Source organism: Drosophila ficusphila, unplaced genomic scaffold (assembly GCF_018152265.1).
Source record: "Drosophila ficusphila isolate 14025-0441.05 unplaced genomic scaffold, ASM1815226v1 contig_414, whole genome shotgun sequence".
NCBI lineage: Eukaryota > Metazoa > Arthropoda > Insecta > Diptera > Drosophilidae > Drosophila > Drosophila ficusphila.
Genome location: NW_025064328.1, coordinates 6,697,078 through 6,723,201, shown reverse-complemented (window position 1 = coordinate 6,723,201; position 26,124 = coordinate 6,697,078). Strand labels below are relative to the sequence as shown.

The 26,124-nt window shown below is 45.0% G+C and overlaps 16 protein-coding genes and 1 long non-coding RNA gene across 19 annotated transcripts; 11 read left to right on the top strand and 6 right to left on the bottom strand.

Annotated features, from left to right (window-relative positions):
* The first annotated feature begins 181 nt into the window (after positions 1-181).
* LOC108101571 (spermatogenesis-associated protein 20) lies at positions 182-3,526 on the top strand. Its single transcript, XM_017205981.2, has 5 exons — positions 182-491; positions 554-679; positions 935-2,401; positions 2,472-2,677; positions 2,739-3,526. Exons 1-5 carry the CDS (start codon positions 340-342, stop codon positions 3,200-3,202), a joined length of 2,415 nt encoding a protein of 804 aa, XP_017061470.1. The 5' UTR covers positions 182-339; the 3' UTR covers positions 3,203-3,526.
* Positions 3,527-3,622: 96 nt separating this feature from the next.
* LOC108101445 lies at positions 3,623-7,221 on the bottom strand. The gene is made up of 3 exons (XM_017205782.2): positions 6,979-7,221; positions 4,996-5,142; positions 3,623-4,834 (listed from the first exon to the last, which is right to left on the bottom strand). Exons 1-3 carry the CDS (start codon positions 7,219-7,221, stop codon positions 4,055-4,057), a joined length of 1,170 nt encoding a protein of 389 aa, XP_017061271.2. The 3' UTR covers positions 3,623-4,054.
* On the bottom strand, positions 5,655-8,166 carry LOC108101580 (activity-regulated cytoskeleton associated protein 1). The gene has a single exon (XM_017205992.2). It carries the CDS (start codon positions 8,038-8,040, stop codon positions 7,267-7,269), a length of 774 nt encoding a protein of 257 aa, XP_017061481.1. The 5' UTR covers positions 8,041-8,166; the 3' UTR covers positions 5,655-7,266.
* A 1,342-nt stretch (positions 8,167-9,508) lies between these two features.
* LOC108101466 (activity-regulated cytoskeleton associated protein 2) lies at positions 9,509-10,284 on the top strand. Its single transcript, XM_017205811.1, has one exon. It carries the CDS (start codon positions 9,641-9,643, stop codon positions 10,235-10,237), a length of 597 nt encoding a protein of 198 aa, XP_017061300.1. The 5' UTR covers positions 9,509-9,640; the 3' UTR covers positions 10,238-10,284.
* Positions 10,285-10,463: 179 nt separating this feature from the next.
* LOC108101597 (general transcription factor IIH subunit 1) lies at positions 10,464-12,880 on the top strand. The gene is made up of 6 exons (XM_017206009.1): positions 10,464-10,509; positions 10,647-10,916; positions 10,973-11,311; positions 11,369-12,331; positions 12,390-12,565; positions 12,631-12,880. Exons 2-6 carry the CDS (start codon positions 10,763-10,765, stop codon positions 12,754-12,756), a joined length of 1,758 nt encoding a protein of 585 aa, XP_017061498.1. The 5' UTR covers positions 10,464-10,509; positions 10,647-10,762; the 3' UTR covers positions 12,757-12,880.
* A 61-nt stretch (positions 12,881-12,941) lies between these two features.
* On the top strand, positions 12,942-14,141 carry LOC108101598. Its single transcript, XM_017206010.1, has 5 exons — positions 12,942-13,192; positions 13,251-13,367; positions 13,430-13,611; positions 13,674-13,784; positions 13,905-14,141. Exons 1-5 carry the CDS (start codon positions 13,103-13,105, stop codon positions 14,086-14,088), a joined length of 684 nt encoding a protein of 227 aa, XP_017061499.1. The 5' UTR covers positions 12,942-13,102; the 3' UTR covers positions 14,089-14,141.
* A 97-nt stretch (positions 14,142-14,238) lies between these two features.
* Positions 14,239-15,259, top strand: LOC108101462. 3 transcript variants are annotated; one of them, XM_017205806.2, is made up of 5 exons: positions 14,239-14,400; positions 14,458-14,574; positions 14,643-14,857; positions 14,922-15,032; positions 15,085-15,259. In XM_017205806.2, exons 1-5 carry the CDS (start codon positions 14,293-14,295, stop codon positions 15,257-15,259), a joined length of 726 nt encoding a protein of 241 aa, XP_017061295.1. In that variant the 5' UTR covers positions 14,239-14,292. The 3 variants fall into 3 exon arrangements, with proteins under 3 accessions (XP_017061295.1, XP_017061294.1, XP_017061296.1); XM_017205805.2 differs by having other exon boundaries at positions 14,239-14,574; XM_017205807.1 differs by lacking the exon at positions 15,085-15,259 and having other exon boundaries at positions 14,239-14,574; positions 14,927-14,951.
* LOC108101464 lies at positions 15,204-15,604 on the bottom strand. Its single transcript, XR_001772090.2, has 2 exons — positions 15,491-15,604; positions 15,204-15,426 (listed from the first exon to the last, which is right to left on the bottom strand). It is a non-coding gene; the product is annotated as an uncharacterized LOC108101464 (long non-coding RNA).
* On the top strand, positions 15,424-16,481 carry LOC108101463. Its single transcript, XM_017205808.2, has 5 exons — positions 15,424-15,541; positions 15,598-15,711; positions 15,848-16,086; positions 16,143-16,253; positions 16,310-16,481. The coding sequence occupies exons 1-5, from the start codon at positions 15,440-15,442 to the stop codon at positions 16,479-16,481; spliced, it is 738 nt and encodes a 245-aa protein (XP_017061297.1). The 5' UTR covers positions 15,424-15,439.
* A 170-nt stretch (positions 16,482-16,651) lies between these two features.
* On the top strand, positions 16,652-17,706 carry LOC108101611. The gene is made up of 4 exons (XM_017206025.1): positions 16,652-16,747; positions 16,816-16,932; positions 16,988-17,379; positions 17,436-17,706. The coding sequence occupies exons 1-4, from the start codon at positions 16,652-16,654 to the stop codon at positions 17,704-17,706; spliced, it is 876 nt and encodes a 291-aa protein (XP_017061514.1).
* LOC108101614 lies at positions 17,702-18,667 on the bottom strand. The gene is made up of 4 exons (XM_017206029.1): positions 18,616-18,667; positions 18,311-18,441; positions 18,166-18,249; positions 17,702-18,106 (listed from the first exon to the last, which is right to left on the bottom strand). The coding sequence occupies exons 2-4, from the start codon at positions 18,404-18,406 to the stop codon at positions 17,741-17,743; spliced, it is 546 nt and encodes a 181-aa protein (XP_017061518.1). The 5' UTR covers positions 18,407-18,441; positions 18,616-18,667; the 3' UTR covers positions 17,702-17,740.
* LOC108101612 lies at positions 18,646-19,452 on the top strand. The gene is made up of 2 exons (XM_017206026.2): positions 18,646-18,849; positions 18,904-19,452. The coding sequence occupies exons 1-2, from the start codon at positions 18,646-18,648 to the stop codon at positions 19,414-19,416; spliced, it is 717 nt and encodes a 238-aa protein (XP_017061515.1). The 3' UTR covers positions 19,417-19,452.
* A 116-nt stretch (positions 19,453-19,568) lies between these two features.
* LOC108101613 lies at positions 19,569-20,509 on the top strand. The gene is made up of 3 exons (XM_017206028.2): positions 19,569-19,861; positions 19,922-20,020; positions 20,079-20,509. The coding sequence occupies exons 1-3, from the start codon at positions 19,766-19,768 to the stop codon at positions 20,442-20,444; spliced, it is 561 nt and encodes a 186-aa protein (XP_017061517.1). The 5' UTR covers positions 19,569-19,765; the 3' UTR covers positions 20,445-20,509.
* Positions 20,510-20,598: 89 nt separating this feature from the next.
* LOC108101476 lies at positions 20,599-21,275 on the top strand. The gene is made up of 3 exons (XM_017205822.1): positions 20,599-20,685; positions 20,743-20,838; positions 20,892-21,275. The coding sequence occupies exons 1-3, from the start codon at positions 20,599-20,601 to the stop codon at positions 21,225-21,227; spliced, it is 519 nt and encodes a 172-aa protein (XP_017061311.1). The 3' UTR covers positions 21,228-21,275.
* A 32-nt stretch (positions 21,276-21,307) lies between these two features.
* On the bottom strand, positions 21,308-21,821 carry LOC108101446. Its single transcript, XM_017205783.1, has 3 exons — positions 21,714-21,821; positions 21,482-21,662; positions 21,308-21,426 (listed from the first exon to the last, which is right to left on the bottom strand). The coding sequence occupies exons 1-3, from the start codon at positions 21,795-21,797 to the stop codon at positions 21,308-21,310; spliced, it is 384 nt and encodes a 127-aa protein (XP_017061272.1). The 5' UTR covers positions 21,798-21,821.
* A 384-nt stretch (positions 21,822-22,205) lies between these two features.
* On the bottom strand, positions 22,206-23,454 carry LOC108101473. The gene is made up of 5 exons (XM_017205819.1): positions 23,337-23,454; positions 22,886-23,270; positions 22,711-22,830; positions 22,500-22,656; positions 22,206-22,439 (listed from the first exon to the last, which is right to left on the bottom strand). Exons 2-5 carry the CDS (start codon positions 22,982-22,984, stop codon positions 22,225-22,227), a joined length of 591 nt encoding a protein of 196 aa, XP_017061308.1. The 5' UTR covers positions 22,985-23,270; positions 23,337-23,454; the 3' UTR covers positions 22,206-22,224.
* A 630-nt stretch (positions 23,455-24,084) lies between these two features.
* LOC108101447 (inactive peptidyl-prolyl cis-trans isomerase shutdown) lies at positions 24,085-25,038 on the top strand. Its single transcript, XM_017205784.1, has one exon. It carries the CDS (start codon positions 24,085-24,087, stop codon positions 25,036-25,038), a length of 954 nt encoding a protein of 317 aa, XP_017061273.1.
* Positions 25,039-26,124: the final 1,086 nt, after the last annotated feature.

The window sequence follows — 26,124 nt, the reverse complement described above, 5'->3', positions numbered from 1 at the left end:
GAAGACGGTTTACGGAAACACAAATAGAGAAAACTAGAAGTCTTTATACCATTGCAGCTATTAATTATAATAGTGTTAAAAATTGAAAAGAGAAAAAGCACAACATTTTCAAAGTTTCCGCGCGCCACGTCGCAACGAAACATCGCCGTTCGATAGTATCGAGTAGGCATCGCTTTTTGTATCATCCCTACGGCCGATATGCAAAACATTGTTATAAACATTGTTATTGTTGCACACGTTGCAGGGTTTTCCAAAGGTAGGAAAATCGGAAAGGCCAGGAGAAACCAAGGCGAGTGAAAGCAGAGCGCAAGTCCCCAGATCCCCGATTCCCCATTTGATATGTTCAGGGCCAGACTGCACTTCCCCTGGATACGAAGCACTCTGCAAACGACCTTGAAACTCCCAGCAGATACATCAAGAACCGAATCGGTCCGTCGGATCCAGAACCTGCGACTCCCACACATCGGTTGTCGTAGTCGCACTGTGAACAAGTGAGTTGCGGGTCCGGAAAAAAAACCACCTGTTTTCATGTTGTGCTTTCTTCCGGTAACAGCCAGAACATCAGAAGAATGGCCAGCGGAGGAAATGAACCCAAGGAGGAGGCTCCAAAACAAGGAAATCGATTGATTTCCTCCAAGTCGCCGTATCTTTTGCAGCACGCCCACAATCCGGTGGACTGGTGAGTTGAACAAAAACAAAGACCCCGTGCAGGTGCACCAAAATAGAAAACCGTGGGAGTCACTTGAGATTAAGTCACGAGTGATAAGAGATTAGGCGCGATAGAAATAAAAACAACAACGCTTATTGGTAGGCCCCCGCATTGAAATGATTATACACGTTTCACTCAAACAAAAGTCGTGACGCTCAAACCATTAAAATATAACAACAAAAGGTGTGCTTAAAATATGATTAACATTATAATTTCTCTAAAAAGGTATCCCTGGGGCGAGGAGGCTTTCGAGAAGGCCCGCCGTGAGAACAAGATGATCTTTCTCTCGGTGGGTTACTCAACCTGCCACTGGTGCCATGTGATGGAGCACGAATCCTTCGAGGACCCCGAGACCGCGGCCGTTATGAACGAGCACTATGTGAACGTTAAGGTGGATCGGGAGGAGCGTCCGGATATCGACAAGGTGTACATGCAGTTCCTTCTTATGTCTAAGGGCAGTGGCGGTTGGCCGATGAGCTTGTGGTTAACTCCAGACTTGGCTCCATTGGTAGCGGGAACATATTTTCCACCTAAGGCCCGCTATGGAATGCCCTCTTTTACGACCGTGTTGAAATCCATTGCCAAAAGGTGGGAAACCGACAGGCAATCCCTTGAAGCGGCGGGCTCCAATTTGATCACCGCTTTACAGAATAATCAGGACGCTGGCGCGGTGGCAGAAGCAGCATTCGGACGTGGAAGTGCCATCGAAAAGCTAAACGAAGCCATCAACATCCATAAGCAGCGATTCGACCAGGACAACGGAGGATTTGGATCGGAACCCAAGTTCCCAGAGGTGCCACGTCTAAACTTTCTATTCCACGGCTATCTAGTCACTAAGGATGCGGATGTGCTGGACATGGTGATTCATACGTTGGAGCACATTGGAAAGGGTGGCATCAATGATCACGTCTTTGGGGGCTTCGCTCGCTACGCCACCACCAAGGATTGGCACAACGTCCACTTTGAGAAGATGCTCTATGACCAGGGTCAACTGATGACGGTTTTCGGGAATGCCTACAAGGTGACCAGGAATGAAGTCTTCCTGGGCTACGCAGATAAGATCTACCAGTATTTATTGAAGGACTTAAGACATCCTTTGGGGGGTTTCTTCGCTGGCGAGGATGCCGATTCGTTGCCAACCCATGACGATAAAGTGAAGGTCGAGGGAGCCTTCTACGCTTGGACCTGGGATGAGATTAAGGACGCTTTCAAGAAGAAGGCCGAGCGGTTTGAAGACATTACTCCCGAGAAGGCTTTTGAGATTTATGCTTTCCACTACGGCCTAAAGCCCCCGGGAAATGTGCCGGCCTACAGCGATCCACATGGGCACCTCACCGGGAAAAACATCCTTATCGTGCAGGGATCTGAGGAGGATACCACTGCCAACTTCAACATAGAGGCGGAGCAGTTGGTGAAGCTTCTGGAGACAGCCAATGACATTCTGCATGATGTGCGGGATCAGCGACCTCGTCCGCACTTGGACACCAAGATTATTTGCGCCTGGAATGGGCTGGTGCTTTCGGGACTCTGCAAACTGGGCAACTGCTACTCCGCCAAACGGGATGAGTACATGAAAACGGCCAAGGAGCTGTTGGACTTTCTGCGCAAGTATATGTATGAACCGGAAAAGAAGCTTCTCATCCGCTCTTGCTATGGCGTGGCTATCGGAGATCCAACTCTGGAGAAAAATGAGTAAGTTTTGGTTCTTATAAAATGAATCGCGGTAATCTCTTTTTGTTTTTGGTATTTGTGCTCATCATAGGACCCAAATCGATGGTTTTCTAGACGACTATGCTTTCCTTATCAAGGGCTTACTGGATTACTACAAGGCCACATTGGACGTCGAGGCTTTGCATTGGGCGAAGGACTTGCAGGAGACGCAGGACAACCTCTTTTGGGATGAGAAAAATGGAGCCTACTTCTTTTCGAAGCAGGATGCCCCCAATGTTATTGTGCGGCTTAAGGAGGGTAAATTGGTTTAGATCTTATCCTCATATTTATGGGAATTGATTGGATAAGTTCTTTGCAGACCACGATGGCGCCGAGCCGTGTGGCAACAGTGTGTCCGCCCGAAATCTTGTTCTTCTCGGCCACTATTACAACGAGCAGGCATATCTCGATAATGCGGAAAAGCTGCTGAACTTCTTTGCAGAAGTATCGCCCTTTGGACACGTTCTTCCCGAGATGATGTGCGCCCTGCTGATGCAACAACACGGACTGGATCTTGTGGCAGTGGTGGGACCCGATTGCCCGGACACGCAGCGTTTTGTGGAAATATGCCGCAAGTTTTACATCCCAAGCATGATTATAATGCACGTGGATCCCGCGAATCCGGAAGACGGCTCAAACCAGCGCTTGCACACCAAGTTTAAAATGGTCGGTGGCAAGACAACAGTTTACATTTGTCACGAGCGAGCATGCCGCATGCCGGTTACCGATCCAAAAACACTGGAAGACAACCTCATGACCTATTTCTTTTCAAAGCGTGCTTAAGTCCTGAAAGATACTCGAATTATATTTTTAGACCATTTAGATGTTATTACGATGTTGTTTTTTATTTTGCTTTAAAAGCAAAATCAGTTCGCGGAACTCGATAGTTGTAATTAGTCGTTAATAAGGACCCCAATAGACTTGTGACAGAGTCATGTAGCTTCAGCTTACTCCATTATAAAGTCTAAGAGACTTCCCACACCCGCATTACCCTAAGTGTCCACAGTTGGTTGACGTTGCTATATTTAATGTGACTGACAACTAAAATAACCAACATATATATATATGTGTTTTCAAAGTTAATAAATGGGGGTTAGCCCTTCACAATGTTGTTATTTTTTTGGGGTATGCGCATAAAGGTTAAAAAGAAGTGCGATTCGCGGCACATATCCACATTCACCAAGCAAATAAAACCAACGTTGATTAATCTCTCTTCTCGAATACAACACGTTTTGTGCATTTATTGGAATCGTTCTGTTCGTGGAGCAATCAACCAGTCGGTGGTCGGCTGCACCTGCTCCGCCCCAGAGGCTTAGGCGTAAAACTAGGCTTTAAACTAAATGCGTGCCCTGCGCTGCGTCCGTGATCCGCACCCAAACCCGATTAAATTGACGGAGGAATGGTGCTGGTATCCCGGAGGCCACGGCAATCGGCGTAGAAGGAAACTAAACGTATGGAGAGAACAGCTCGGTAATCGGTAATAATAATCGTAATAATAGTAGTTTGTAGCAATTAAAATAATTTAGTTGAAATTCACATTCATCACATTGGTTGGCCGACCATCTGCCATGCCTCATCCTCAACTGTTGCCGTAGCCCTTGTCGTCATCGTCTTCATCGTCGTGGTCTCCGCCTCTCAGGTGTCCGCATCGTTGAAGCTCATGGCCGCATCGAAACTATCCACGATGGTCTCCATGCGTTCGTGGTGCTCGAACCGCGCAAACTTACGGGCGAATTTTCGGCTGGATCGCGAGGTGCTGTACCTGCGTGAGTAGCGCGCGCGCCGGAAGAACCGGAAACGGGTGTCCTCCTCCTCTTCGTCGTATTCCGGCGCCGACACCGAATCCTCGTCTGTCTCGCGCAGAAATTCCTTGGGATCACGATGAATCTTGAAGATCTTGGTGGTCGCCCCATTAAGTTTCGATATGGTGCGCGAAGTATTCAGAATCCCGCTTGAATTCGGAATGGAACTGTTGCGGTTTTTGATGGCCGTAAGCCGGTTCGTGATGGACACCACATTAAACAACTTGGACAACTCAGAGTCGACGCAGCGGGATTCACGACGCATGTTCTTCTTGCCGTTCTTTACGTAGATGAAGTGGTTCAGGGGGCTCTGACTTTGGCTATCCAGGGGATGGCTTCCGGCGGAGCAGGTGGGCGAGACGGAGACGGATACCGAGGTGCTACTGCCGCCGCCCCCGTTACTGGTCAGCAGGGTGGGCGTGGAGGGCGGCGCTGGCGGTGGCACATGCGGCATTGTGTAGCAGCGCTGACGGCCGGGTGCCAATGAAGACCCCCCGCCCGCCGCCGGCCCATCGTACAGGTTGGTTACGTTGTAGCGGCTCAGGCGACACAGCGACGTGGACTCCGACTCCAGTTCCGCCTCCGGATCGTGGCTGGTGGGCATGTCCATGGCCTGTGCGTGTGTGTGCGTGGTTTTGGCCAGATTTTCGCGAGTGGGTGGAGTGTGGAGTGGTGTTGTAGTGTGGTGTGTAGTGCGACGGGGCGAAAAGAAAGGGCGTTGTAGCAGCTTTCAGGTTATTCGCACCAATTTGCGGATGCTGTGCTTCCACTTACCTGCAGCAAGCCTTCGACCTCCATGTATTGGCTTTCGGTGAGACGTATTTTTCTAGATTTTTTTATATTGATCAGAAAAATATTATTATTTTCGCCAGTGTGACCGAATGGCGTGCGTGGAATTCCCTTAGACCTATTAAAAACACATCAAAACACCATTTTATCGATATTTGTCTCTAATTTTTATTAAAATATCGATTATAGTTTAAAAGGTGTTCAAGTTTTAATTCTAATAACTAATTTTCTATTATAAGGTAGAGCACGCTATTCAAACTAAACTCAAAAATAAATACAATTTGACCAGCTGTATAAAATTATTTGTCAGCCTCAACCATTTGGCGGTTATTTTTGAAATGCGGTTGCCATTGGACGAAAAGTTGATTAAATAAACATATATTAGCCTCAAATTTTAATAAAAATAGTAAAAAATAACACTTGCACAAGCAAAGGAGAAAAACACAAGAAAAGAAAATCCTTGATATTTAAACCTAATTGCAGTGTTGTGAAATTAGATGGCTTAATTCGTATGAAACCATTTTATAGTATAATATAATAGTTTCCATAGATTCCACATGTAATAAAATATGAGAACTGAAAAAAGAAATTGGTTTTCCTGTAAAAAAACATTCACCATGCCACCCCAAAAAATGTAACAGTTATTAGGTTTTGTAGTTTTGAGTTTATTGGTTTTCTGGTTTCAGTCTTTTTGTTGGATTGCTTCCATGCGTTCCGCAGCCACTTGCGGTCATCAATAGGCCCCCACTCTTGGTTTCTTGTGGGGATTGCGGGCTTTTTCTCTCGATGTGCTTGTGGCCAACACTCCAGTTTGTGGCGCACGTTTTGAGTTCGGCCCCCATTTTCCGGAATGATTCCGGGGCGGATGGCTATAGGCGCCTATGTCATCTGCACAAGTGACCGGTTTTACATGGGGGCGGAGAGAGTCAGTGCCAGCTGGAGGGGCGTGGCAGTGGCGTCTCCCAGCCCGGAGCTTTTGCTCTGGTTTTTGTTGGTTCTGGCGTGCCTCAAGCTTGCCGCGGGATCGCAGGGGTGAAATCATAAACAGCCCTACACCCATGATCCCGAATGGGACAATTTGGCGTGCCAACCGCACGAACGGCGAATCGGGAGCCATCGTAGTGCGATGTACGTAAACGATTGATTTGACAAATGTCAAATTGGTTGGTTGGTTTTTAAATTTCCGAGGAAATTTAGGTTTTGCCCGGCTCACGCCCGCTGTAGCTCCACTCGCACCAGGGACATCGCGAAAGGTGGCGACACCCAAAACAGGCAGCAGCCGAAGCCACCACCGGAAATGGGGATCTCCGCCCCTCGGGGCTGTCGATGAGACATGCAAAAGGATCTAAGCGGGCGGTCACCAGGCGGGGGGTTTTTTGCCAGCTTCACAAAGGACCAGGATCAGTCGAAAAAGTAAGCGAAAAAGGGTTACCAGAGAGTTGATCACTACACTGAAAAATATAGTAATCTCCTCTCTGGTTAACCAACTCATCGCTTATCTTTCGCTGACCGGCACAAAGTGGAGCCGGCGGGGGTGAGAATGTACGGGAAATCTGGGCGGCTGAAGATCAAACAACATCCGTTCGAGGAGGCAATGTGGAACCATAAAGCTTGTTACCAAAAGCAGTTTCATGCCCTTAGCTGTCGCCAAGAGCACTTAACCGTCCGTTTCGGCATCAAACTTAACAGTTCTCCATTGCAAATACCCGAACTTCTGGACGAGATGCCTGATCCTCAGCCGCTCGATTCTCATAGTTCTCGATGCACTTTGCTTGTTGTTGAGTTTCAAGTTCAAATTCAAAATTGCAATTGAAAAAATTGCTGGTTGGACAGTTGGCGTTCTTTGCCAAAATAGCCGCAGGGCGGCGTGAAGTATTTGATTTTGTGGAGCCGTTGTTGGGGGATACTACGAAGTGCAGTATAAACAGCGTGATTTTTTTAGGGGGGCAGAAGCTAATCGAGGCCTACCGACACGCCTATTGCCAGTGAGTTTGAAGAGTTCGGGATTGCCGGCGGAATGTTGCTGGTGTAGCGGCTGATGTTGCTGTCGTACATGTTGCTGCCGTACATGTTGCTGCTGGTGGTGTTGCTGCCGCACATGTTGCTCCCTCTCTCCTCGGTTGTTGGGCTCTCGCTGACGTCGAACGGCCAGTGGGGCGACGAAAAGTTCTGAATAGTTTTGAGAGGCGTAGCCACCGGGGATGATGTCATGTGGTGACTGGTTTTGCCTACTTGGTGTGCTGGTGTGTTGTTCGCCTACTCGTCGTGGTTCTCCTCCTGCCGATCCTTCTGACGCTTGCGGCAGTTGTCGAAGGTGTGTCCCCGGAAGTTGCAGTAGGTGCAGCGGGTGGTGCGACGCGCACCCTTCACGTTCTTCGCCGTGGCGGAGTGCTCCTCGTCCTCCTGGTTGTTGTGCTCGATGATGCGGCCCTGCTCGAGCAGGTCCTTGAAGGTCTGGACAGCTTGGCGGGAAATGTGCTTGCGGTACTTGATGTTCAGCAGACCGTAGAGCAGGTCCAGTTCCGTCTCCTCGTCGTGGCGACCGCTGGGCAGCTGGGCCAGCAGCGCTCGCTTGTGGACCACAAAGGTGTCGATGTGGTCGCTGTCCTCCTGCTTCTTTTGGAAGAACTCCATGTAGACCTGGTAGGCGGGCTTGGTGGGCGAGAAGTGTTCCCGGATGAGGGCGATGGCGTCGTTCCAGGTCTCGGCCTCCCTGCGGACGCCCTGCCACCAAGTGGAGGCCAGTCCGTAGAACAGCAGCGAGATTCCCTTGAGGGCGTTCTCGTCGCTGATGTCCTCCAGCTCCTTGTAGATCTTGATGTTGGTGATGAACTCCTCGACCACGTCGTGATCGCGGGTTCCGCCGAAGCTGTGTGTGCAGGCCGAGAAGCTGCCCTTCCCCTTGGAGGTGGAGGCCTGTGCTTCCCCGGCCGCGGTGGCCGCCTTTCCGGCGGCACTTTCGGCGGACACCCGCACTGCGTCGATCAGCTCGCGGAGCTGTTCGCTGGTCATCTGGAACGTCTGCGCCATTTTCGGTTCTTTGAGGTTGGATTTGATCTAAGTGGGCGATAACACGTTTTTGGTTTTTGGGAGTTCCTGGTCGGCGGGCAAAGCCAATGTAGCGAATGCGGCCGGTATTGCGTTGTGAACTGAAGTGCTCCCCGTTGTTTGGGGTCTTTTTATACCCGGCAGTTGTGAAATCAAATTTCGAAAAAGCTTATCGATCTAGGGAGAGCCAAAAGAGGGCATTGCCTATGGTTTTTGTTGTTATTGACTTGTGAGTCATCACGGCGTTTTGCTAATACCATTATGAATGCCGGCAACCGGCAACAAACATGACAAACAAGACTGATAATGAATATGTTTCATTTAATTTTTTTTACGAATCTATACTATAATAAAAAGAATTCTCTTAGTAACTACCCTGAATTTTTTTGGGGAGTTTTCCGCTTATAACACTATATAAGCAGGCAATATCTACAAACTGAGTGACACATTTATACCTTTTCAGGGAGTATTATAATTTCAGTTAGAAGTTTACAACGCCGTGAAAGAGAGACCTCAGATCCTATAAAGTAAATACATTTTTGATCAGCATCAATAGCATCAGCATCACGCAGGCACGTATCCAGGGAATCCCGAAATCTTTGAATTCAAAAATTTTTTCTATTTAAGATTTTTCATTAAAAAGTCTTCAGTAGAAGAAACCTGACCTAACAGGAATAATAAAAGATCAAACGTCACGCACTGATTAAAGATTGATGTGTGATTTGCCTTTTTCTGAATTTATTCGAATAAGTCCACATTTCTTAATGATTTTTGTCCTTGAGCCCCCCCCCGGAACAAATTTCTGGATACGGGCCTGGCATCACGATCTCAATCGAACTAGACCCCTTACCAAATTTGCAAGTTTTTTTTTTTTTTTTTTATAACTCATTTGGAAAATCATGTTAATTTACATATATGTATATATTTACATACATATGTATTTCCGGATAAACTGAAAATTCGTATGCAATATTTTTATTGAAATATTTTCTTTTGTAATTGTTTAAGAACCAAATTGTATTTACATAGCCTTTCGAAATTGCACGAACTGACTCATAGCTTCAGTAGCAACAAAAGATGTTCTGGTTGCCACACAAACTCATCATTATGTGCAATCAATAGTTGTTCACATTATATATCGTTTAACTTTTAATATGGCTAAAGATGCATTTCATTTTTGACTAAAAGAAAATTACTAGTTTACTTTCATCAATTAAAAACATTGGCATGTTTGAATGCCACCTGTTATCTAGGTACATTATCAAAAGAAATTGGTGTTATTTCAGATAGAGATAGGAGGGTGAACCCCCCAGAGGCCAGAAACAGCTCTCCCATTTAACTTAAACGTATACAGAGAGTGACCTCGGTTTTCGAAGTTCGAAAAAGCTTTTAGCCAAGGAGAGCAGAGAATTGCGTTTTATTTCACAACGAGCGAAATCGCTGAGCAGACTGTTTTTTACCGCCAGTTGCTCCGCTGCCGTCCAAAAGTTTGGGGCTTGAATTTCGGCTGAAAGCGGGTACATTTCCGGCGTTTGTTTATTTTTTTGGTAACCATAACCGAACCCAAACAAAAATCGGCAAAATGACGCAGATGTCCGACGAACAGTTTCGCATACTCATCGAAACAATTCGATCGCTCGCGCCGATCAAAGAAGAGGAGCCGCCGTCGAAGGGGAGTTTCAGCAACTGCTTGGTGAGATTCAGTGGACAGCGGGATCACGATGCCGTGGATGAGTTCATCAACGCGGTGGAGACGTACAAGGAGGTCGAGGGTATCAGCGATAAGGATGCGCTGAAGGGTCTGCCCCTGCTCTTCAACAATATAGCCGTGATGTGGTGGAAGGGTGTGCGCCGAGATGTCAAGACCTGGCAGGATGCCCTGCAGCTCCTGCGCGACCACTTCTCGCCCACCAAGCCATCCTACCAGCTCTACATGGAGATCTTCGAGACGAAGCAGGCCTCTGGCGAGGTCATCGACGCCTTTGTCTGCAAACAGAGAGCCCTGTTGGCCAAATTGCCGGAGGGGAGACACGACGAAGAGACTGAACTGGATTTCATCTTCGGCCTGATGCAGCCGAAGTACCGGGAGAGCATTCCCCGCCATGAGATCAAGTCATTCCGGGAACTACTCGATCGGGGACGAACGTTGGAGCGTGCCAAGAATTCAAGTTGGGCTTAAGTTAGTTAGTTTTACTAGGCAAATAAAAATGGTTTACATTAATCGAATATAGTAAGAGTTTTTATTTTGGAAAGGCACACTTATACTCAATAACTGACGTTTATTTTTAATTCATAACAAAAACATCCCCATAAAATTTGAATTTCCCGCCAAATATTCTTGGGATTCATTAACTATTCGCTGCTAGTATTTTCTTAGTATTTTCACGATGTGATTTTCTCGCAGCTCGGAGTCTGGCCACGCTGTTTTGGCATTTCACAAATCTGCTCGAGGTGCGTTGCGATTTTTTTTGAATTGTTCGATTTGGCGACCGCCGAGTTGGGGAAAGTACCGCGAAAGCAGCGGATAACCAGGCGAGAATTTCCCGCCATCCGAGAATGCTTCACAGATAGCATTTCCGCTTTTTCAGGTGGCTGGACTCTGCTTGCGTCCCCCTTTCCTGTCCTTTTAAAGGCTCTGATGTGAGACGGCGACCGCGAATCTGCGACTGGGACTGCGACAGCTGAGCGCCGGGCTGAGGACACGATGACCACCAGCAGCGAGGACGTGCTGCTCCAGATGGGCGAGGTGCGGTACAAGAAGGGCGATGGCACCCTCTACGTGATGAACGAGCGGGTGGCCTGGATGGCGGAGCACCGGGACACGGTCACGGTTTCACATCGCTATGCGGATATTAAAAGTAAGTCGTTATTAGTGGGAACTCTTTAACAAGTAATAATTTTATTTTCTGTCCAGCCCAAAAGATATCGCCTGAAGGCAAGCCCAAAGTGCAGCTGCAGGTGGTGCTTCACGATGGAAACACCTCTACGTTCCACTTTGTCAATCGCCAAGGACAGGCCGCCATGCTCGCTGACAGGGACAAGGTCAAGGAGCTGCTGCAGCAGCTTCTGCCTAATTTTAAGCGAAAGGTGGACAAGGATCTGGAAGATAAGAACCGAATACTCGTGGAGAATCCCAATTTACTGCAGCTGTACAAGGACCTCGTCATCACCAAAGTACTGACCAGCGACGAGTTCTGGGCCACTCACGCCAAGGATCATGCACTCAAGAAGATGGGCAAGTCCCAGGAGATCGGTTTGTATTACATCATTTATACTCGTGCTGTTTTTTACTTTTAAATCCCGATTCCAGGCGTCTCCGGAGCCTTCCTGGCCGACATCAAGCCGCAAACGGACGGCTGCAACGGCCTCAAGTACAACCTCACCTCCGACGTGATTCACTGCATTTTCAAGACCTATCCCGCCGTCAAGCGCAAGCATTTTGAGAATGTGCCCGCCAAAATGCCCGAGTCCGAGTTCTGGACCAAGTTTTTTCAGTCGCACTATTTCCATCGTGACCGCCTTACCGCCGGTACGAAGGACATATTCACGGAATGCGGCAAGATCGATGACCAGGCATTAAAGGCGGCTGTGCAGCAGGGAGCAGGTGATCCCTTGCTGGACCTCAAGAAGTTTGAGGATGTTCCTTTGGAGGAGGGCTTCGGCAGCGTGGCCGGGGATCGCAACGTGGTGAATAGCGGCAATATTGTGCACCAGAACATGATCAAGCGGTTTAATCAGCATTCCATTATGGTGCTTAAAACCTGTGCCAACGTGACTGCTCCACCTTCGACTATGACCAATGGCACCAACAACGCCAACGGGCCGGTTTCGCATTCCGCCTATACAAACGGTGTGAATGGAAAGGCTACGTCGGCCGCCCCGAAGAACTCCGCCGAACAGGCGGACAAAGACGAACCGCAGAGTAAGAAGCAACGACTGATGGAAAAGATTCACTACGAGGATCTTGGCGATCCCGTTCTGGAAGGGGTGGACGATGGCACCAACGGGGATAAGGCCAACAAGTCCAAGCAGTTCGAGCTGTCCAAGGTGGAGCGCTACCTTAACGGTCCAGTTCAGAACAGCATGTACGACAGCCACAACGATCCTATGAGCTTGGAGGAGGTGCAGTACAAGCTGGTGCGCAACTCGGAATCCTGGCTGAACCGTAACGTGCAACGGAATGTCATCTGCTCCAAGGCGGCAGTAAATGCCCTGGGAGAACTAAGTCCAGGCGGTTCCATGATGCGCGGCTTCCAGGAGCAGTCAGCGGGACGTAAGTCAATCACTTCACTTTTCGATGAAATAGAGTTACATTTTATTTTGTCCTGCAGAACTTGTACCCAGTGACTTCCAACGTGAGCTGCGTCATCTATATCTTTCGTTGTCTGAGCTGCTGAAGCACTTCTGGAGCTGTTTTCCGCCCACCTCCGAGGAGCTGGAGGCGAAGCTGCAGCGCATGCACGAGACTTTGCAGCGGTTCAAACAGGCCAAACTAGTGCCTTTTGAAGTGGGTTCTAATCTTTCTATATACCTCTTCCTATGCAATAAATCACTTATCCTTGTTTCTTTCAGAATCGCGCCATGCACGAGCTCTCGCCGCTGCGCTCCTCGCTGACCCAGCACATGAACCAGCTGCTGCGCACCGCCAACGCCAAGTTTGCCACCTGGAAGGAGCGAAAACTGCGAAACACCAGGTAGCAAACGCCCAACGGAGGCGATCTCGAGCGTCTGCCACACACCTCAAGAACCATTATTATAGACTAGGACTAACTATAAGCGTATGCGGAACGCATTGGAATAAAACATTATTTGCAACTTGGTAGACCAGTCTGTTTTCATGTCTAATTCTGGAGAATTCTCGGACCGGCGTCGTGACTGCGGTTATTTTAGGGACGGCCGAAAACTGCGGTTAGTTTCGGTGCGTACTCGTGCCGGTCAATTAACAGAGCTGGTGTTTCTATAAAGGTTGTAATCTTCGGCGCTAAGCGCTTCAGTTGGTTGGCAGTTCTTGGTCGTGAAACAAAAGGAGACGACATTTTGTAAAATGGTTATTCAGCTATTCCTTTGCCTTACTTTTCTGAAGTGGTCCTTTGTGGAGTCCACTTTGCTATTTCAAACTAACTCGGAATTCGGTGTAAATATTTAAATTCTTGTGAAGTCTGAATTATAATAATCAAGGATCTTAAATTTAGATATTCATGGCCATATCCGTACCGCTTACTTTAAAGAACCGCAACGTCTTCCTTTCGTATAACTACGAGTTTAACTACTATCAGCCCGAGCACATCTACAAGTATCCTCCCATATTGGTGAGTTGGCTTAAAAAATACACGGCTTGATTAATCTAAAAATAATATACCACCCTGCTTAGATGGGTGATAATTGGGAGGACAGTTACCTCACTTATAACACCACTGGAGGTGTGGGTAGCAGTAGCAGCAGATCATTTTCTCCTGCAGATGGTAACGATTCCACAAAGCTTCGATTTAGCCGCTCCTTACCGGTCATGAGTCGTACTAATTTCTATATCATGCTCAAGGACAAATTGGAAAGGTAAACTATATAATAACATTTTAAATAAAATGCTCTACAAGAAAAAATATAATCCCCTTTAGAACTGGTTATCCTTCTGAGTCCTGTCTCCTGCGCTTAATTTGCGAAACTAATGCCTCGACACTTGGCCAAGTCAATGGACTCTTGGGCAGCATAGTGCATATCATATTCTCGTAAGTGGAGAAGCTTTTTCCAAACTGCTAATGATAATGAAAGCTCAAAGCGAACATGCTAACTGATAAAGCGAAAGATATTTTTAGCAGCAACTGAATAACTGGGGTTTCCTCTTGCAGACCCAGCAGCTCGAGTGACGAAAATCTCGACAAGGTTTATTACCAAGCCGAATGGGATGGCCACCGGCATGGGGACTGTTCGTCTTATGCGCGTCACTGCGAAGAGAATGTTTTGGACCTGATCTCAAGGCCGTTGTACGATGTTCTTCGAGAAGCAATGGACAGACGGAATGGAAGACAATAAACTGGATGGTCGATCAGGCGCTTACAGTTTGAACTGCATAAAACCAATTCGGATCGACACAGATTTTCGATTCGGGGTTTTAATTAACAGCTTCTTGAAAAGGCACCTTTCTTGCCGACTTTTCTCAAAAGCGGCCGCCAGTTGGTTTTTAAACGCTGTCAATCGTACATCGGATATTGGTTGCTATTGGATATTTTTTATACCATGTACAAAACTTTAATGTTAAAGCCTTTTTATTATTTGTGTGCCATAATAATAAATTTGAATCTTGCGAACTCCACGTTTCTCTTCACCACAAACTCCGAGTACGGGGTAATTTTGACTCAAGTGCTTTTGAGCTTTGTCTGTAAAACGGTTTTTGACTTCCAGATATTCATGGCCATATCGGTGCCCATTGGCTTGCCGCATCGCAATGTTTTTTTGTCCTACAATTACGAGTTCAATTACTATCAACCGGAGCACGTGTACAAATATCCTCCGATTTTGGTGCGTTCCCCAGTGAAGTTTGTTTCTTGAGTCTTTTGTTTAAATGTGTTTTTCCTTGTTATTTAAAGATGGGTCAAGACTTCGAGGATAGTTATCTGACATATCCGACCACGGGACGAGATGCAAATGGTCGGAATTGTATGAACTGCACGGATTGGAAAATAATGGAAAATAGCACCAACTTAAAAAATTCTTCAACAGAAGCTGCATCGCGTGAAAAGCGAGCCTTAACTCTAATGAGTCGCTCGGTTTTTTATGCCATGTTGAGGGATAAGTTAAGGAGGTGGGTTTTATTGCTGGTAAATTAAAGAAATATGTAACAATATAAGTAATCAATCTCCTTTTAGATCAGGATTTCCAGCTGAAGCCTGTTTACTGCGCCTTATATGCGATTCAAATGCCTCTCAACTGGGCGATGTTAATGGATTTTTGGGAAGCCTAGTACACATTATATTCAGGTCAGTTGGATTATTTAATCTTATGGACTATGTAACTTATTATATTTCGCAGTCCCAGCAGCTCCAAGGAAGAGCATTTGCCGCATGTGTATTACCAAGCCGAATGGGATGGTCGAGAGCATCAGGATTGCTCTGCTTATGCCAAAAACTGTAAGGAAAACATCTTGGATCTGATTTCTGTGCCACTTGAACAGGCTTTAAGCGATATTTTAAGTCGACGCAGGTGAAAATAAACTGAAGTACCTAAGAGAACCCAAAAGCATCTTTCTGGGGGGTTTGCCTATCTAATTAGCAGTCACTTGCTTTTAACGGCTGCCACGCACTTGTTGCGAGTGCCCGGCTTCAATTGCAATCCAGTTGCCGCCTGAACATCGTGGAGGTCTAAAGTAGCTCTCTGGTTAAAGAAAATGAATTTCACTACACACTTGCTCGGCCTGGTTTTCCTTTTACTTGTCTACCTGGACTTGACCAACTCCTTTGTGGCTTTCACAGCTGCCAGCACCCACGGTGTAAGTTCTTCTAAACAAGTCCACCAAAAATCACTTCTGAGTCACACCAACTTTAGATCTTTGCCGCAATCGCCGTTCCGCTCGAGTTGCCCCATCGAAATGTATTTGTCTCCTACAATTTTGAGGCCAACTACAATTTACCCGCCAACTGGGAGAAATGGACAATATTTGTAAGTTTCATTTTCGGTTTGTTTGCGCCTATAAAACGCCACATTTGTTGACAATTAACACGCTTTTGTGGCACAGTTAACATTTCATCCAGAATAAGGGTATTGTTTTGCTATTTACCCAAGGTTCTTGTTCCAGCAAAACGGTCCCATAGAATCGGAGGAAGTTGTGGAAGATACGGATACGGAGACGGATGCGGAGTCATCTCGAAAGTTGGCCACTGGGTGCCAAAATTGCACTGTGGAGGAGATCGAGGCGGGTAGAGAAGAACAGGAGGAAGTGGAGGAAACCACTGAAATACCCACCAAAGGTCGCCAGATTCGATCTCTGCTCACCCGCTCGAATATCTATCACATATTCATAGATAAGTTCAAGAGGTGGGTAAAGGTTTTATCCACACAAATTGTATGTTATTGATAAAATTAAATTTTAGGAGTGGTTTTCAAGGCGAAGCTTGTCTGCTACGTCTGATTTGTGAGACAAGTGCTGCTCAATTGGATGAATTCAATGGCGTTCTCGGCAGCCTAGTTCATGTTTTGTTCAGGTATTCAAAATATAAATTATTTTTTCGAATGTTTTTTATCTTTTTATCCCATAAAGTCCCAGCACATCGGAATCTGAAGACTTGCCCCTGCGTTATTACCAAGCGGAGCACGACGGTTGGAATGACCATTGCCATTTCTATGAACCTGGCTGTGGAGAAAGTATTCTAGATCTGATTTCACAACCCTTTGAAGAAATTCTAAAACACATTGAAAGCAATAAAATATAAAACGATTTTAGTTTGACCTGATTTGCCTTACTGGCTTTTCAATTAGCAACTTTCGCTGCTAGAAACTAGAAATTCTTAATTGGATCATCACTTCTAGCTGTTCTAGTAAAAGGTTTTCTCTTCAGACTTTTAAGGCTCACTTTTCAGTTCAATGAGGGCAGTTAGACAAGATGGTTGGGTATAGAACCCTTCCAATCCTGTTGGTTTTTGGGCTTTTTCAGACTCTGCAGGCAAAGTTTGTTTGGAGTACCGGAGGAGCTTCTTCTGTGAGTTTTTGTTTTGATTATTTAGGTTTAGTACCAGAAACATTTATTATTTTGATTGGTTTACTTAGCTTTTTGTGGCTATCGCCTTGCCATTGGATTTACCCAACAAAGAGGTTTTTTTGTCCTACAACTTTGAAGCTTCCTACGATTTGCCCAGAACTTGGAAAAAGAAGCCACCATTTTTGGTAAGATATTTTCCCAAAATTGTAATTGATTTTATTTTAAAATTTTCCCATCCAGCGACACGGCAACGGCACTAATGATGATAGTTTACTGAGTAATCACCATGGCCACCATCAGTTTGATGATTTTGTTTATGATGACTACTACGATGATGATCAACATTCGGGGCACAAACATAAACACCATCACAATAAGAAAAAGAAGAAAACTAAACCAAAACCTGGATCTGCTGGCAAACCATCCAAAAACAAACCGAAACATAAACACAAAAAAAAGCATAAGCCAAAACCGAAGCCTCCACCAGAGGAGGAAGGCGATGATGACTACAAGGACTTCTTTCAGGGATTTCCAATTGATGGAATGGGAGATCCCGTACCCAGAAGTCTTGAGAAGAGATCCCTACTCTCACGCTCTAAGTTTTATGAAATCCTTAGTCATCGTTTCGAAATGCAAGTAGTTCTAACTCATTCATTATTTTTTTTTAACGTTTAAAATATATTTTTAGGCACGGATTAGGAACAGGTGATCGCTGTTTATTGAGACTTATTTGCGAGGCGAATAGCTACCAACTGGGAGATCTCAATGGTGTATTGGGAACTTTGGTCCATATAATGTTTAGTCCCACTACCTCACGATATGAGGCATTACCCAATCGTTATTACATCGCTGAGTTGGATGGACGGAAAGGGAACTGCGGCGGTTATAAATCACAATGCCAATACAATGTTCTCGACACGATCACGCAACCCCTAAAAAATAAAACTGAAAAGCTGTGAAAAGTGGTATTCCTTTTATTTGTAGATGCTTTATTTATGTGGCTTTCATAAACATTTTCAAAGCTGGCCACGGACAGTTTTTTGCATAGGACTTTGCCTCTTGGCACATCTTATTATTCCGCTGCCACATTTTATCCGGACAGGTGAAAATCAAGCGAGCATAGGCACAGAGGCTATAGAAGAGGGCGTGTCTATCGCAGGCATCACTTTGCCGGCTTATTGGAGTTAGCTCCTGGTACTTGGCTCTAACTAGCGAGGAACACTTGGCAAAATTCGACTCATAGACATCGATGACAGGTTCACTGGAAAAAGCCCGTTGCAACATGGGTCGAACTTTGGCTTGAATCAATCGAGTTCCCTGCAGAGCTGAGCTCACATTAAAGATGCAAGCGAGGCGGCACTTTAAGAAAAATTATTAAATTACTAAATAAAATTAGATTTCTAGTTTTAAAAACTTACAGTGGCCTGAGGTCCCGATTTATGGCACTCGCTATTGTAAACTCCCCAATTTGGCATCGGTGCTGAACAACAAACGTGTACATTCTTTTGGAAATTCATTATTTCTTTATAAATAAGTTTAAAAGAGATTTTCTCACCTACTAACCTGCACAGATTTTGGAGCTGCGTTGCACTTGGCAGCCTCGAAGGGAACAACAAATCCTAGAAAAACCAAAGCAACAAGTATACGCCCTGTCTGCATAGCTAAAGCTTTCAGAGCCGAATAAAACAACTCGACTTTTGAAAAATATGTTAGCGTGCCACCAGCAGAGAGATAACATGGAAAAGATGATCAAAACACAAAAATTAACCCATTGATGTCGTTTGGCACTAGCTTAGTACCTAACTTCATTTGATAGAAAAAATTAAATTCTTTTTTTTTAATTCCATGTATACTTTCAGCAAAATTACTTAGTTTGGCATATCTATTTTTGCTAAAATATGTCTTCTGGCTTGCTGCTGTTAGTGAGCTGCCTATGGCTCCCCTTGATTGTTTATAGTGCCTCCAGTGATGAGGTGGAAATGCAAAAATGTGTGGATCTTCTGAACACCCAACGATTGGTCTACTGTTGTGGAAAGTCTTTCCTTGACAAATTCCTATTCGTGGGCAGCAATTGTACGCCCTTCTGGGACGATTATGGACCTGTAAGTAGTACTACCATAAAAAACTGAACTAGAATTGTAATAAAATATTTGAAGTGTCGCTACGAATGTCTATATAAACACTGGGACCTCCTCGATCAGGACAATAGAGTCAAAAAGCCGGAGTTTTATTTAATGGTCACCAGTTTGTATAGTCCCCTGAATGGATATTACCAATATGGAAACGCTTTGAAGGCAGCCCACGAAATCTGCGATGCCCTCGGCTCCAGGCACTCCGACTTTCTGTTGCTCTACTCCAATCAAATGACTGGTCAAAGGGGAATAGATTCCTCCACATGTTTACCCTACGCGATGATCCATGCCAAGTGTACGATGATATATCTAACCGCCAATTGTCCCAGTGAAAACTGGATGGAGGAGAGGGAGTGCAATAATCTGAAAAGAGTGTTGGCCAGTTGCACCAACAAACTGGACGAGAAATCGGATGGAATCAGGGACAAGTCGGAATCCACGGATAATGGGTGCGAAGTCACAGTTGCGGAGGAACTACGCCTACTCCTGACCAGTTTCTTAAGTCTGATAATCTCAAAGTTCCTGTCTGATTTCTAGGTGTACATCAGTATACATCCGTTGTTTACACCTAGAGATTATGTTTGGTTTTCTCTCTGGTGCTTAAGCATTTAATCGTTCAGGTGATTGCATTTAAGCTGATCCAATTCAAACGGGATAATTGCAATTGTCTGGCTTTGGACGAGCCTCCAATCGGACATATCGTTGGACTTTGTTCCCCTGGAAATCCAACTGCGGATCACGATGACTGCACATTTCACCTCACGAGACCCGCACTAAAAGTGTTTTTGTTGCGCTCGATTAATAATTTGTGTGGTGGAAAGTCCCATGGAACTGGAGTTATAAATTAAGCGGTTACTACTGGGCCAAGCTCAGACTGACTGAAATAATGGCCGGGAATAAAGCTCTGCTGATCTGCTGTTTTGTGGTGATGGTTGCGAGCGATCCCACGGATGTGGACTGCAACCTACGTCAGGATTTAAGTGTGAGTTTTCCCAAAACCGAGTTATGAATCGATTAATATATTTAATTGTTTCCATTTCAGGCCCTAAAGAACTGCTGTGCCTATCCCAAATTTATGTTTGAAGAATTCCAAAATCAATGTGGCAGGTATATGCCAGCTGGTGCTCCAAGAATTTCTCCAGTAAGTTTGAATTTTATGTAAGAAGTTGTGTATACCCTAACCCGTTTATTTTTTGTAGTGCCTCTATGAATGCATCTTCAATGTTACAAACACCCTCGTGGATTCAGCTATTCATCCTCACAACACCAAACTGATGCTGGAGAGACTGGTTGGTCCGAACCCGGAGTTTCAGGATGCCTACTTGAATGGCTTGCTGAGCTGTACGGAAACTGTCAAGGAGATCATGAGGGAGAGAAAGCCCCGTAAAACCGATCAGTGCTCTCCGATCGCGGTTCTCTACGGCGTTTGTGCCCGGAAACATGTGTTCAACCATTGCCCGTCATCCAGTTGGTCCGGAACTGAAACCTGCGAAAAGGCTCGTTTGCAAAACCTGAACTGTCAGAGTTCGAAGGCATCACGTGGTTACAACAATCGTTTAATCTAATGTCGTAGACGGAAATAAAAGTTTAAGTGAGCATAATAAACTCTTGATGGGGAGTGTTAAGTAAATGGGCCGAACCGAAAGTCATTTCGGACATCCGGTTGGAGGTGTATATATGGGATGTTTCAAGCTGTACGAACAGTAGAAGTACATCGAAATGCTTCAACTGCTGACTTGGCTTCTATTATTCGTCTCAGCTAATGCAGCTGTAGATAAATCTTGCGACCATCGGCCAGATGTGACTGTGAGTTATCAAATTATAAAATAGGATAGGTACTATAAAATAATACATATTTTCCAGAGCTTGAGAAACTGTTGCAAGCTGCCCCCTCTGAACTTCACCAGTTTCAACTCCAAATGCGGTCAGTACCTGCTCAATGGGGTTCACATTTCACCTGTAAGTCCGTGAATTTACTTAAGATTATAAGTTTATTTAACCCGATATTACAGTGCAGCTTTGAGTGCATTTTCCGAGCAGCTGGTGCCATAAACGGCACTCGTCTGGTGATGCCAAACATTGAGAAGATGATGCACACCATTCTGGAGACCGACGAGTTCTTCCAGGTCTATGTGGATGGCTTCAAGAGCTGCGCTGCTGAGGAGCAGTCCATGATCAAAGCCCTGAAGCGCCGTCGAGTGCCCATAACCGGAAAGTGTTCCTCGATGGCTCTGATGTACGGACTGTGTTCCCATCGGTACTTCTACAGGAATTGCCCGGAACATGTTTGGAGCAACACCCCCGGGTGCAATACAGCCAGGGAATACAACATTCGCTGCGACGCCTAGCCAACTGGTTAGCCCAATCAAATGAAATAAATCACATATTTCCAGCTGCTTTGATCGCTGTTTTACAATATTTATTGGGCTTATCCAAAAATCAGATCCCGCCAGGTGGGTTTCTCTTCGTACCCCATTACTTCTTGGCCAGATGAACAGCCCAGTTGGTTCATAGATTCATCTTCCTCGGCTTCAATGTTTACATTTGCTATAAAAATGGTTACCATATTAATATTTTGAAATCCTTACGGGTTTTTGCTTACCCAATTCATCCAAACTCATGCCCAAACGTTTGGCATGTTGCATTAGAGCTTTCATCAGCAGATTGGTGTCCACAACTCCATCCTGCTGCACATCTTGGAGGGAAACCATGATCTCCTCACTCATAACCTCGTCATCTAATTCATGCCCGGCTGAAACCATCTCGTTTTCACCTTCATACGACTAACATACCATTTGATATCCACTTTAATTTGCATTTCAACAATTATTTACCTCAGGTCCTATCACAAAGTCCTGGAAGGCAGCCTGAGCCGCCGAGCAGAGCAAAAGGCAAATGACAAAGGTTAACTGGTTCATGGCAGGTTAATCGACAACTGTTGCCCAATCGAACATCGAACTTTGACTGATCATAAAGCGCAATGGGAGCAGATGGAAAGTAATCGCACTCAGTTGTCATGGTCAATTTGCTGGCTAATGGTGAGCATTCCGAGGTCGGATAATAATGATATTCAAAAAGCGGACAGCAGATTAAATTTAATGTACAATACTTTTACTTTAAATGGTTGTTTACATTTTAACACAAGAATTATTGATATCACTCCCACAATATCAATAGGCTTGGCTAAAAAGCATTGTGAATTTTTTGTAATTTTTTTTTTTTACAGGAAATTTTCAGTTGGTAAATGCAGTTGAAGATGGAAGTCCCTTTATCTTGTAGCTCTTAGCTTAATATACATATGCTACATGCTTTTCAAAAAATACATTAAAAGATCTTTATTTGAAATCAACTGCTGGGGAGCGGAACATGTGGAAGAGGGTTGCACTGCTCTGCGAATTCCTTGGCCAAATTGCAGGGTCTCTCGTTTTTCCACATTTTCGGAGGGCAATTAAGAAAGGTCTCGGCATTCACGCAACTATATATTATCCCGGCGAAAGGTGAACAGCCGTGCGGCAGGACTTTGTAGGACTCAATGCCCAATGACTGCATGTGACCCTTAACTGGAAGAAAGCAGTGAAACTATAATTTGTTAAGGCCGAACTATCATTAATCATACGCACTGTTGGACAGGCAGGACTCAAAGGATCGGACTATATTGGTAACAATATCCTGGTCCCGCCGATGAACATGTTGTTCCAAATACTGCTTTACCCTCTCCATTCTTATTTTTCCATTGACCAAAGCTCCTGTCTCGCGATAAATGCAATCAGGATAGCACTGAAAAGGCAAGAAATAATAAACATATATTACTTTAAAAATTAAATAACTTACCAGGTGGGCAAAGCTGGGATACTTAGAGTTCGCTGACTTTAAGCCACTCACATGTTTGTGGCACTTCTGGGGCACGTCACCCATATCCAACTCCGGAGTTCGACAGCAAGTGTTAATGTCCTGAAAAGGTGAGCTATTATACTTCATTCACCTTCTTCCCATTTGTTCCACTTACAAAATTATTGAAATTCGGCGGCGCAGAGCAGTTAAATGCCGCTTGCGAACATTCCAGCAAAAAGAGCAGAAAGCCAAAACAAACGATCGATTTTTGCATGTTTATAATTTAGTGATTAATCGCCACTGCGGCGCTGCAAAAAGAATAAAATTTTTCTAGCCCGCCGCCAGCCGCTTTATATAGCCGAATTTGGACCGATTTTAATGGGCCTGTAATGAAGTCGGGTCGTTTGCCGTTTTTTGTTGGTTCAATGCGTCTGCCGAAGGCTGGGGAGCAAACCCCAGCGACGCACAAAGGTTGGTTGACTGATGACTGGACGCGATTCCACTCGATTATTCTGCCAGCAGCTCGTGCGTGACAATAAATTTTGGGGAAATACCAGAAGCTGCCGCAAATCGGGCAAAAGTAATACAAACGGACGATTAAAGCGGGATAAAGCCGAGTGACTCACTGCGAAGGCATCCATCCAGGTGGGAACGAAGGAGATAATCCTTTCGCTATTCCGTTACAGGCTAATTAGTGCGGCGTGTAATTAATGAGAATGCTGAAAGACGATGCCCCCATGGCACCGAAGTGTTGAAGATGCCAGCTAAGTAATTGTCGGCAGCTCAATCCACCAACTGACGTGCGTGTGCACACTGCGAGAAAACCAACCAACATTTGTGAAAAACCCAAAAGTATATGTACCTATGAATTTATTTTGACCTGGCTCCTGGATCTACCTGAAAAGGAATTATTACCTGCATATCTCGTACTGCACAGATGTTCTTATCGAAAACACACTGTGCCCACATAAACACTTTCAAATAAATACACAAGAAATCTGATCAACATAAACATATGGACTCAAAACAAAACCAGACTGAAGTACTTTTAGCGAAGGGCTCAGTTTTGTGGTGTCAGCATTAAATTTACTCAGCTCAGTTTGAAGTTATAACTCGTCGAATGTGAACGTCTGATAATGATTCATCTTCACATTACTAATTGGTTACATAGGAAATATCTTGAACCTACCCAAAAAATACAGTGTTTCCGCAATTAAAATGATTTAATAAGGAATACATTTAGATTGCCACTCGGTAGTCTTTGCCCTTTGTGTCAAACTTCAAGAGCTGCCTGTTTTTTTGTGGTTGCACTAAAAAACTATTGTGTAAATAAATAATTTTTGTTTGGAAGAACTGAAGCAGCTAGCCGAGAAAATGTGGGACATATCACAGCAGAAATACATCGGTGGGGATGAAGACTATGAGAACGTCCCGTCTCCCTGGATGGGATCCTTCGACAAGCTTCGTGGGGAAATGAATCGCATCGATGCACACATCTATAAGAGAGTTGTTCGTGAAGGACACGAGGAAAGAGATCCAGTGCCGGATAAAGCCCGAGTATCCATTAGATACAGGGGCTACTGGGAAGGCGAGAAAGATGCTTTCGAAGCCTCAGAACTATGCAAATTTGAGACTGGCAAGGACATGGTGCTCCAAGGACTGGAGGCTGCTGTTCGCACTATGCGTCCTTACGAACAGGCTGACTTCATCATATCGAACAAAGTGCTGAAATGTCTCTCTCGAAATCCCAAGAGGAATGCCCTGTTCCAGGTGGAGGTCATCGACTACTTTCCAATAGTGAAAGATGAGTTACCCGAAGAGGAGCTCGATAAGTTCTATGTCGTTTATCCCAAGGCAAAGGACTTTTATCAGGAAGCCAAGATTTGGGTGAAGCGCTTGCGTTACCCAAATGCAGTTTCCACTTTTCAAAAGGGAATCAACTCCTTAAAATCTTGCCGAATAACGAATTCCGAGGAGGAGCAACAGCAAACCGAACTGCTGATAAACATTTCCCAAGGTCTAATGATCTGCTACAATAACATGAACAAACCGAAGTGTGCCTGCGTCGTGATGAAGGATATTCGCCGTCTAACAAGGAACAATCCTTCTTGGAGGGCGCTTTTTCAGGAGGGACGAGCCTTGGTCTCCTTGGGGGATCACCATCGAGCCCGGAAGTCCTTAATTCTGGCACAGAAGAAGCAGCCGGAAAACCAGTTCATTAAGGATGAGATAGTCAGCATCAACCAGAGGATCAGAAATCTCGAGGAGGCTAGGCAGGAAATCATCGAACGAACCGAGGATCGTAAAATGAAGCTGTGGATACCTTAAAATAAAAATATTCCTTTTTCAAACTTAACTTTTACTAATAAAATAAATACATTTGACTTATTAACTACAAATATTTTAACCAGTATATATTATTTTTCTTTACAACTTGAATACTTTTTATTCAAACATTAAAATGGCAATAAAATTCCCCCAGTGTAATTGCGTGCGAGTTTCTCTTTTGTGGACTTGTTTTGTCTTCTGCTCAGTGATTTGCTCCTTATGCTGCTAACCACTAAGCTGATGGCTTTTTGGGCATAAAACGATTTCAACAGAGCTCCTTTGTGCTCGAGGTGGGCTTAAATGCTGCGAAAGTACATTATTTAAGTGGAAGTAAGGCGACTGCTTAATCCCCAACGAATCAAAACTAGCTTATTACCACTGATTGAATTAAGTTTTTCCATTTCCTCGAGCCTATCAGGTTGATTAAAAGTGCAGCAGTAACATAATGGATGCAACCAGGCTGATGTATTCACCCCACTGCCTGAGTTCTACCATAAACGAATTAAAAAACTTCCAGGTGGTTGGTGGTGTGACAAGCATTTAAGACAAGTGAGAAAAAAGGAGAAAATCTCTTGAAATGCGTGTGACATTAAATATGCATGAGACAGGACGAACGCTTTAATGCGTGCGGGGAACTGGAACTGGAGAATCGCCAGCGGAGCAGAAGAGATACACACAGAGAATCGGAGAAAGAGAGACAGAGAACAGAGAAACAAGCGAGAGGGAGAGGTACGAAATGCGGGACAACGAACATGTCTTTGCTTTTGGCACGGAGAGAAAGCATTTTTAAATTGGAATTTAAATGCTCCTGAGTGGCAGTTGACATTAGCATTTGTTTGAAAATCAAACAGTTTGGATAAGGATGTGGCCACCCCCTAAAAAGAGGACTCTATGTCCTCCCACCCAGCCAACAGCAGACAACCCTCATGTGTCACGAGCATTCCAAGCAGCCCCCAGCAGCCGGGGCATCCGTCTAAATGTTTATCATTGTAGTAAAAAATCCAGCAGACGGCTGAAAAGCTTGTGCATAAAAATGTTGCCTTTGTTTCCTCTACAATTTAATTTCCGACATTTTCCGGGAATCGG

Excerpts from the sequence above, each read along its gene's own strand:
- LOC108101611 (XM_017206025.1), top strand. The coding sequence starts at position 16,652 with ATGGTTGGGTATAGAACCCTTCCAATCCTGTTGGTTTTTGGGCTTTTT. Across the intron at positions 16,748-16,815 it reads GTACCGGAGGAGCTTCTTCT|CTTTTTGTGGCTATCGCCTT; the intron begins GTGAGTTTTTGT and ends TGGTTTACTTAG. Across the intron at positions 17,380-17,435 it reads CTTAGTCATCGTTTCGAAAT|GCACGGATTAGGAACAGGTG; the intron begins GCAAGTAGTTCT and ends ATATATTTTTAG.
- LOC108101580 (XM_017205992.2), bottom strand. The coding sequence starts at position 8,040 with ATGGCGCAGACGTTCCAGATGACCAGCGAACAGCTCCGCGAGCTGATC.
- LOC108101447 (XM_017205784.1), top strand. The coding sequence starts at position 24,085 with ATGTGGGACATATCACAGCAGAAATACATCGGTGGGGATGAAGACTAT.
- LOC108101463 (XM_017205808.2), top strand. The coding sequence starts at position 15,440 with ATGAATTTCACTACACACTTGCTCGGCCTGGTTTTCCTTTTACTTGTC. Across the intron at positions 15,542-15,597 it reads CAGCTGCCAGCACCCACGGT|ATCTTTGCCGCAATCGCCGT; the intron begins GTAAGTTCTTCT and ends CACCAACTTTAG. Across the intron at positions 15,712-15,847 it reads GGGAGAAATGGACAATATTT|CAAAACGGTCCCATAGAATC; the intron begins GTAAGTTTCATT and ends TTCTTGTTCCAG.
- LOC108101466 (XM_017205811.1), top strand. The coding sequence starts at position 9,641 with ATGACGCAGATGTCCGACGAACAGTTTCGCATACTCATCGAAACAATT.
- LOC108101614 (XM_017206029.1), bottom strand. The coding sequence starts at position 18,406 with ATGCAGACAGGGCGTATACTTGTTGCTTTGGTTTTTCTAGGATTTGTT. Across the intron at positions 18,250-18,310 it reads CAGCTCCAAAATCTGTGCAG|AATGTACACGTTTGTTGTTC; the intron begins GTTAGTAGGTGA and ends AATTTCCAAAAG. Across the intron at positions 18,107-18,165 it reads AATCGGGACCTCAGGCCACT|TGCCGCCTCGCTTGCATCTT; the intron begins GTAAGTTTTTAA and ends TTTTTCTTAAAG.
- LOC108101597 (XM_017206009.1), top strand. The coding sequence starts at position 10,763 with ATGACCACCAGCAGCGAGGACGTGCTGCTCCAGATGGGCGAGGTGCGG. Across the intron at positions 12,332-12,389 it reads CCAGGAGCAGTCAGCGGGAC|AACTTGTACCCAGTGACTTC; the intron begins GTAAGTCAATCA and ends TTTGTCCTGCAG. Across the intron at positions 12,566-12,630 it reads CCAAACTAGTGCCTTTTGAA|AATCGCGCCATGCACGAGCT; the intron begins GTGGGTTCTAAT and ends TGTTTCTTTCAG.
- LOC108101613 (XM_017206028.2), top strand. The coding sequence starts at position 19,766 with ATGGCCGGGAATAAAGCTCTGCTGATCTGCTGTTTTGTGGTGATGGTT. Across the intron at positions 19,862-19,921 it reads ACCTACGTCAGGATTTAAGT|GCCCTAAAGAACTGCTGTGC; the intron begins GTGAGTTTTCCC and ends TTTCCATTTCAG. Across the intron at positions 20,021-20,078 it reads GTGCTCCAAGAATTTCTCCA|TGCCTCTATGAATGCATCTT; the intron begins GTAAGTTTGAAT and ends TATTTTTTGTAG.
- LOC108101446 (XM_017205783.1), bottom strand. The coding sequence starts at position 21,797 with ATGAACCAGTTAACCTTTGTCATTTGCCTTTTGCTCTGCTCGGCGGCT. Across the intron at positions 21,663-21,713 it reads ACTTTGTGATAGGACCTGAG|TCGTATGAAGGTGAAAACGA; the intron begins GTAAATAATTGT and ends ATGGTATGTTAG. Across the intron at positions 21,427-21,481 it reads CATGAGTTTGGATGAATTGG|CAAATGTAAACATTGAAGCC; the intron begins GTAAGCAAAAAC and ends CCATTTTTATAG.
- LOC108101612 (XM_017206026.2), top strand. The coding sequence starts at position 18,646 with ATGTCTTCTGGCTTGCTGCTGTTAGTGAGCTGCCTATGGCTCCCCTTG. Across the intron at positions 18,850-18,903 it reads TCTGGGACGATTATGGACCT|TGTCGCTACGAATGTCTATA; the intron begins GTAAGTAGTACT and ends AAATATTTGAAG.
- LOC108101571 (XM_017205981.2), top strand. The coding sequence starts at position 340 with ATGTTCAGGGCCAGACTGCACTTCCCCTGGATACGAAGCACTCTGCAA. Across the intron at positions 492-553 it reads CGTAGTCGCACTGTGAACAA|CCAGAACATCAGAAGAATGG; the intron begins GTGAGTTGCGGG and ends TTCCGGTAACAG. Across the intron at positions 2,678-2,738 it reads TATTGTGCGGCTTAAGGAGG|ACCACGATGGCGCCGAGCCG; the intron begins GTAAATTGGTTT and ends AGTTCTTTGCAG.
- LOC108101445 (XM_017205782.2), bottom strand. The coding sequence starts at position 7,221 with ATGACATCATCCCCGGTGGCTACGCCTCTCAAAACTATTCAGAACTTT. Across the intron at positions 5,143-6,978 it reads CACTGGCAATAGGCGTGTCG|TGTGTTTTTAATAGGTCTAA; the intron begins GTAGGCCTCGAT and ends ATGGTGTTTTGA. Across the intron at positions 4,835-4,995 it reads AGGTCGAAGGCTTGCTGCAG|GCCATGGACATGCCCACCAG; the intron begins GTAAGTGGAAGC and ends ACACACGCACAG.
- LOC108101462 (XM_017205805.2), top strand. The coding sequence starts at position 14,293 with ATGTACAAAACTTTAATGTTAAAGCCTTTTTATTATTTGTGTGCCATA. Across the intron at positions 14,575-14,642 it reads ACAAATATCCTCCGATTTTG|ATGGGTCAAGACTTCGAGGA; the intron begins GTGCGTTCCCCA and ends TGTTATTTAAAG. Across the intron at positions 14,858-14,921 it reads TTGAGGGATAAGTTAAGGAG|ATCAGGATTTCCAGCTGAAG; the intron begins GTGGGTTTTATT and ends ATCTCCTTTTAG.
- LOC108101598 (XM_017206010.1), top strand. The coding sequence starts at position 13,103 with ATGGTTATTCAGCTATTCCTTTGCCTTACTTTTCTGAAGTGGTCCTTT. Across the intron at positions 13,193-13,250 it reads AAACTAACTCGGAATTCGGT|ATATTCATGGCCATATCCGT; the intron begins GTAAATATTTAA and ends TCTTAAATTTAG. Across the intron at positions 13,612-13,673 it reads CTCAAGGACAAATTGGAAAG|AACTGGTTATCCTTCTGAGT; the intron begins GTAAACTATATA and ends AATCCCCTTTAG.
- LOC108101476 (XM_017205822.1), top strand. The coding sequence starts at position 20,599 with ATGCTTCAACTGCTGACTTGGCTTCTATTATTCGTCTCAGCTAATGCA. Across the intron at positions 20,686-20,742 it reads ACCATCGGCCAGATGTGACT|AGCTTGAGAAACTGTTGCAA; the intron begins GTGAGTTATCAA and ends CATATTTTCCAG. Across the intron at positions 20,839-20,891 it reads ATGGGGTTCACATTTCACCT|TGCAGCTTTGAGTGCATTTT; the intron begins GTAAGTCCGTGA and ends CCGATATTACAG.
- LOC108101473 (XM_017205819.1), bottom strand. The coding sequence starts at position 22,984 with ATGCAAAAATCGATCGTTTGTTTTGGCTTTCTGCTCTTTTTGCTGGAA. Across the intron at positions 22,657-22,710 it reads ATCCCAGCTTTGCCCACCTG|TGCTATCCTGATTGCATTTA; the intron begins GTAAGTTATTTA and ends TTGCCTTTTCAG. Across the intron at positions 22,440-22,499 it reads TGAGTCCTGCCTGTCCAACA|TTAAGGGTCACATGCAGTCA; the intron begins GTGCGTATGATT and ends GCTTTCTTCCAG.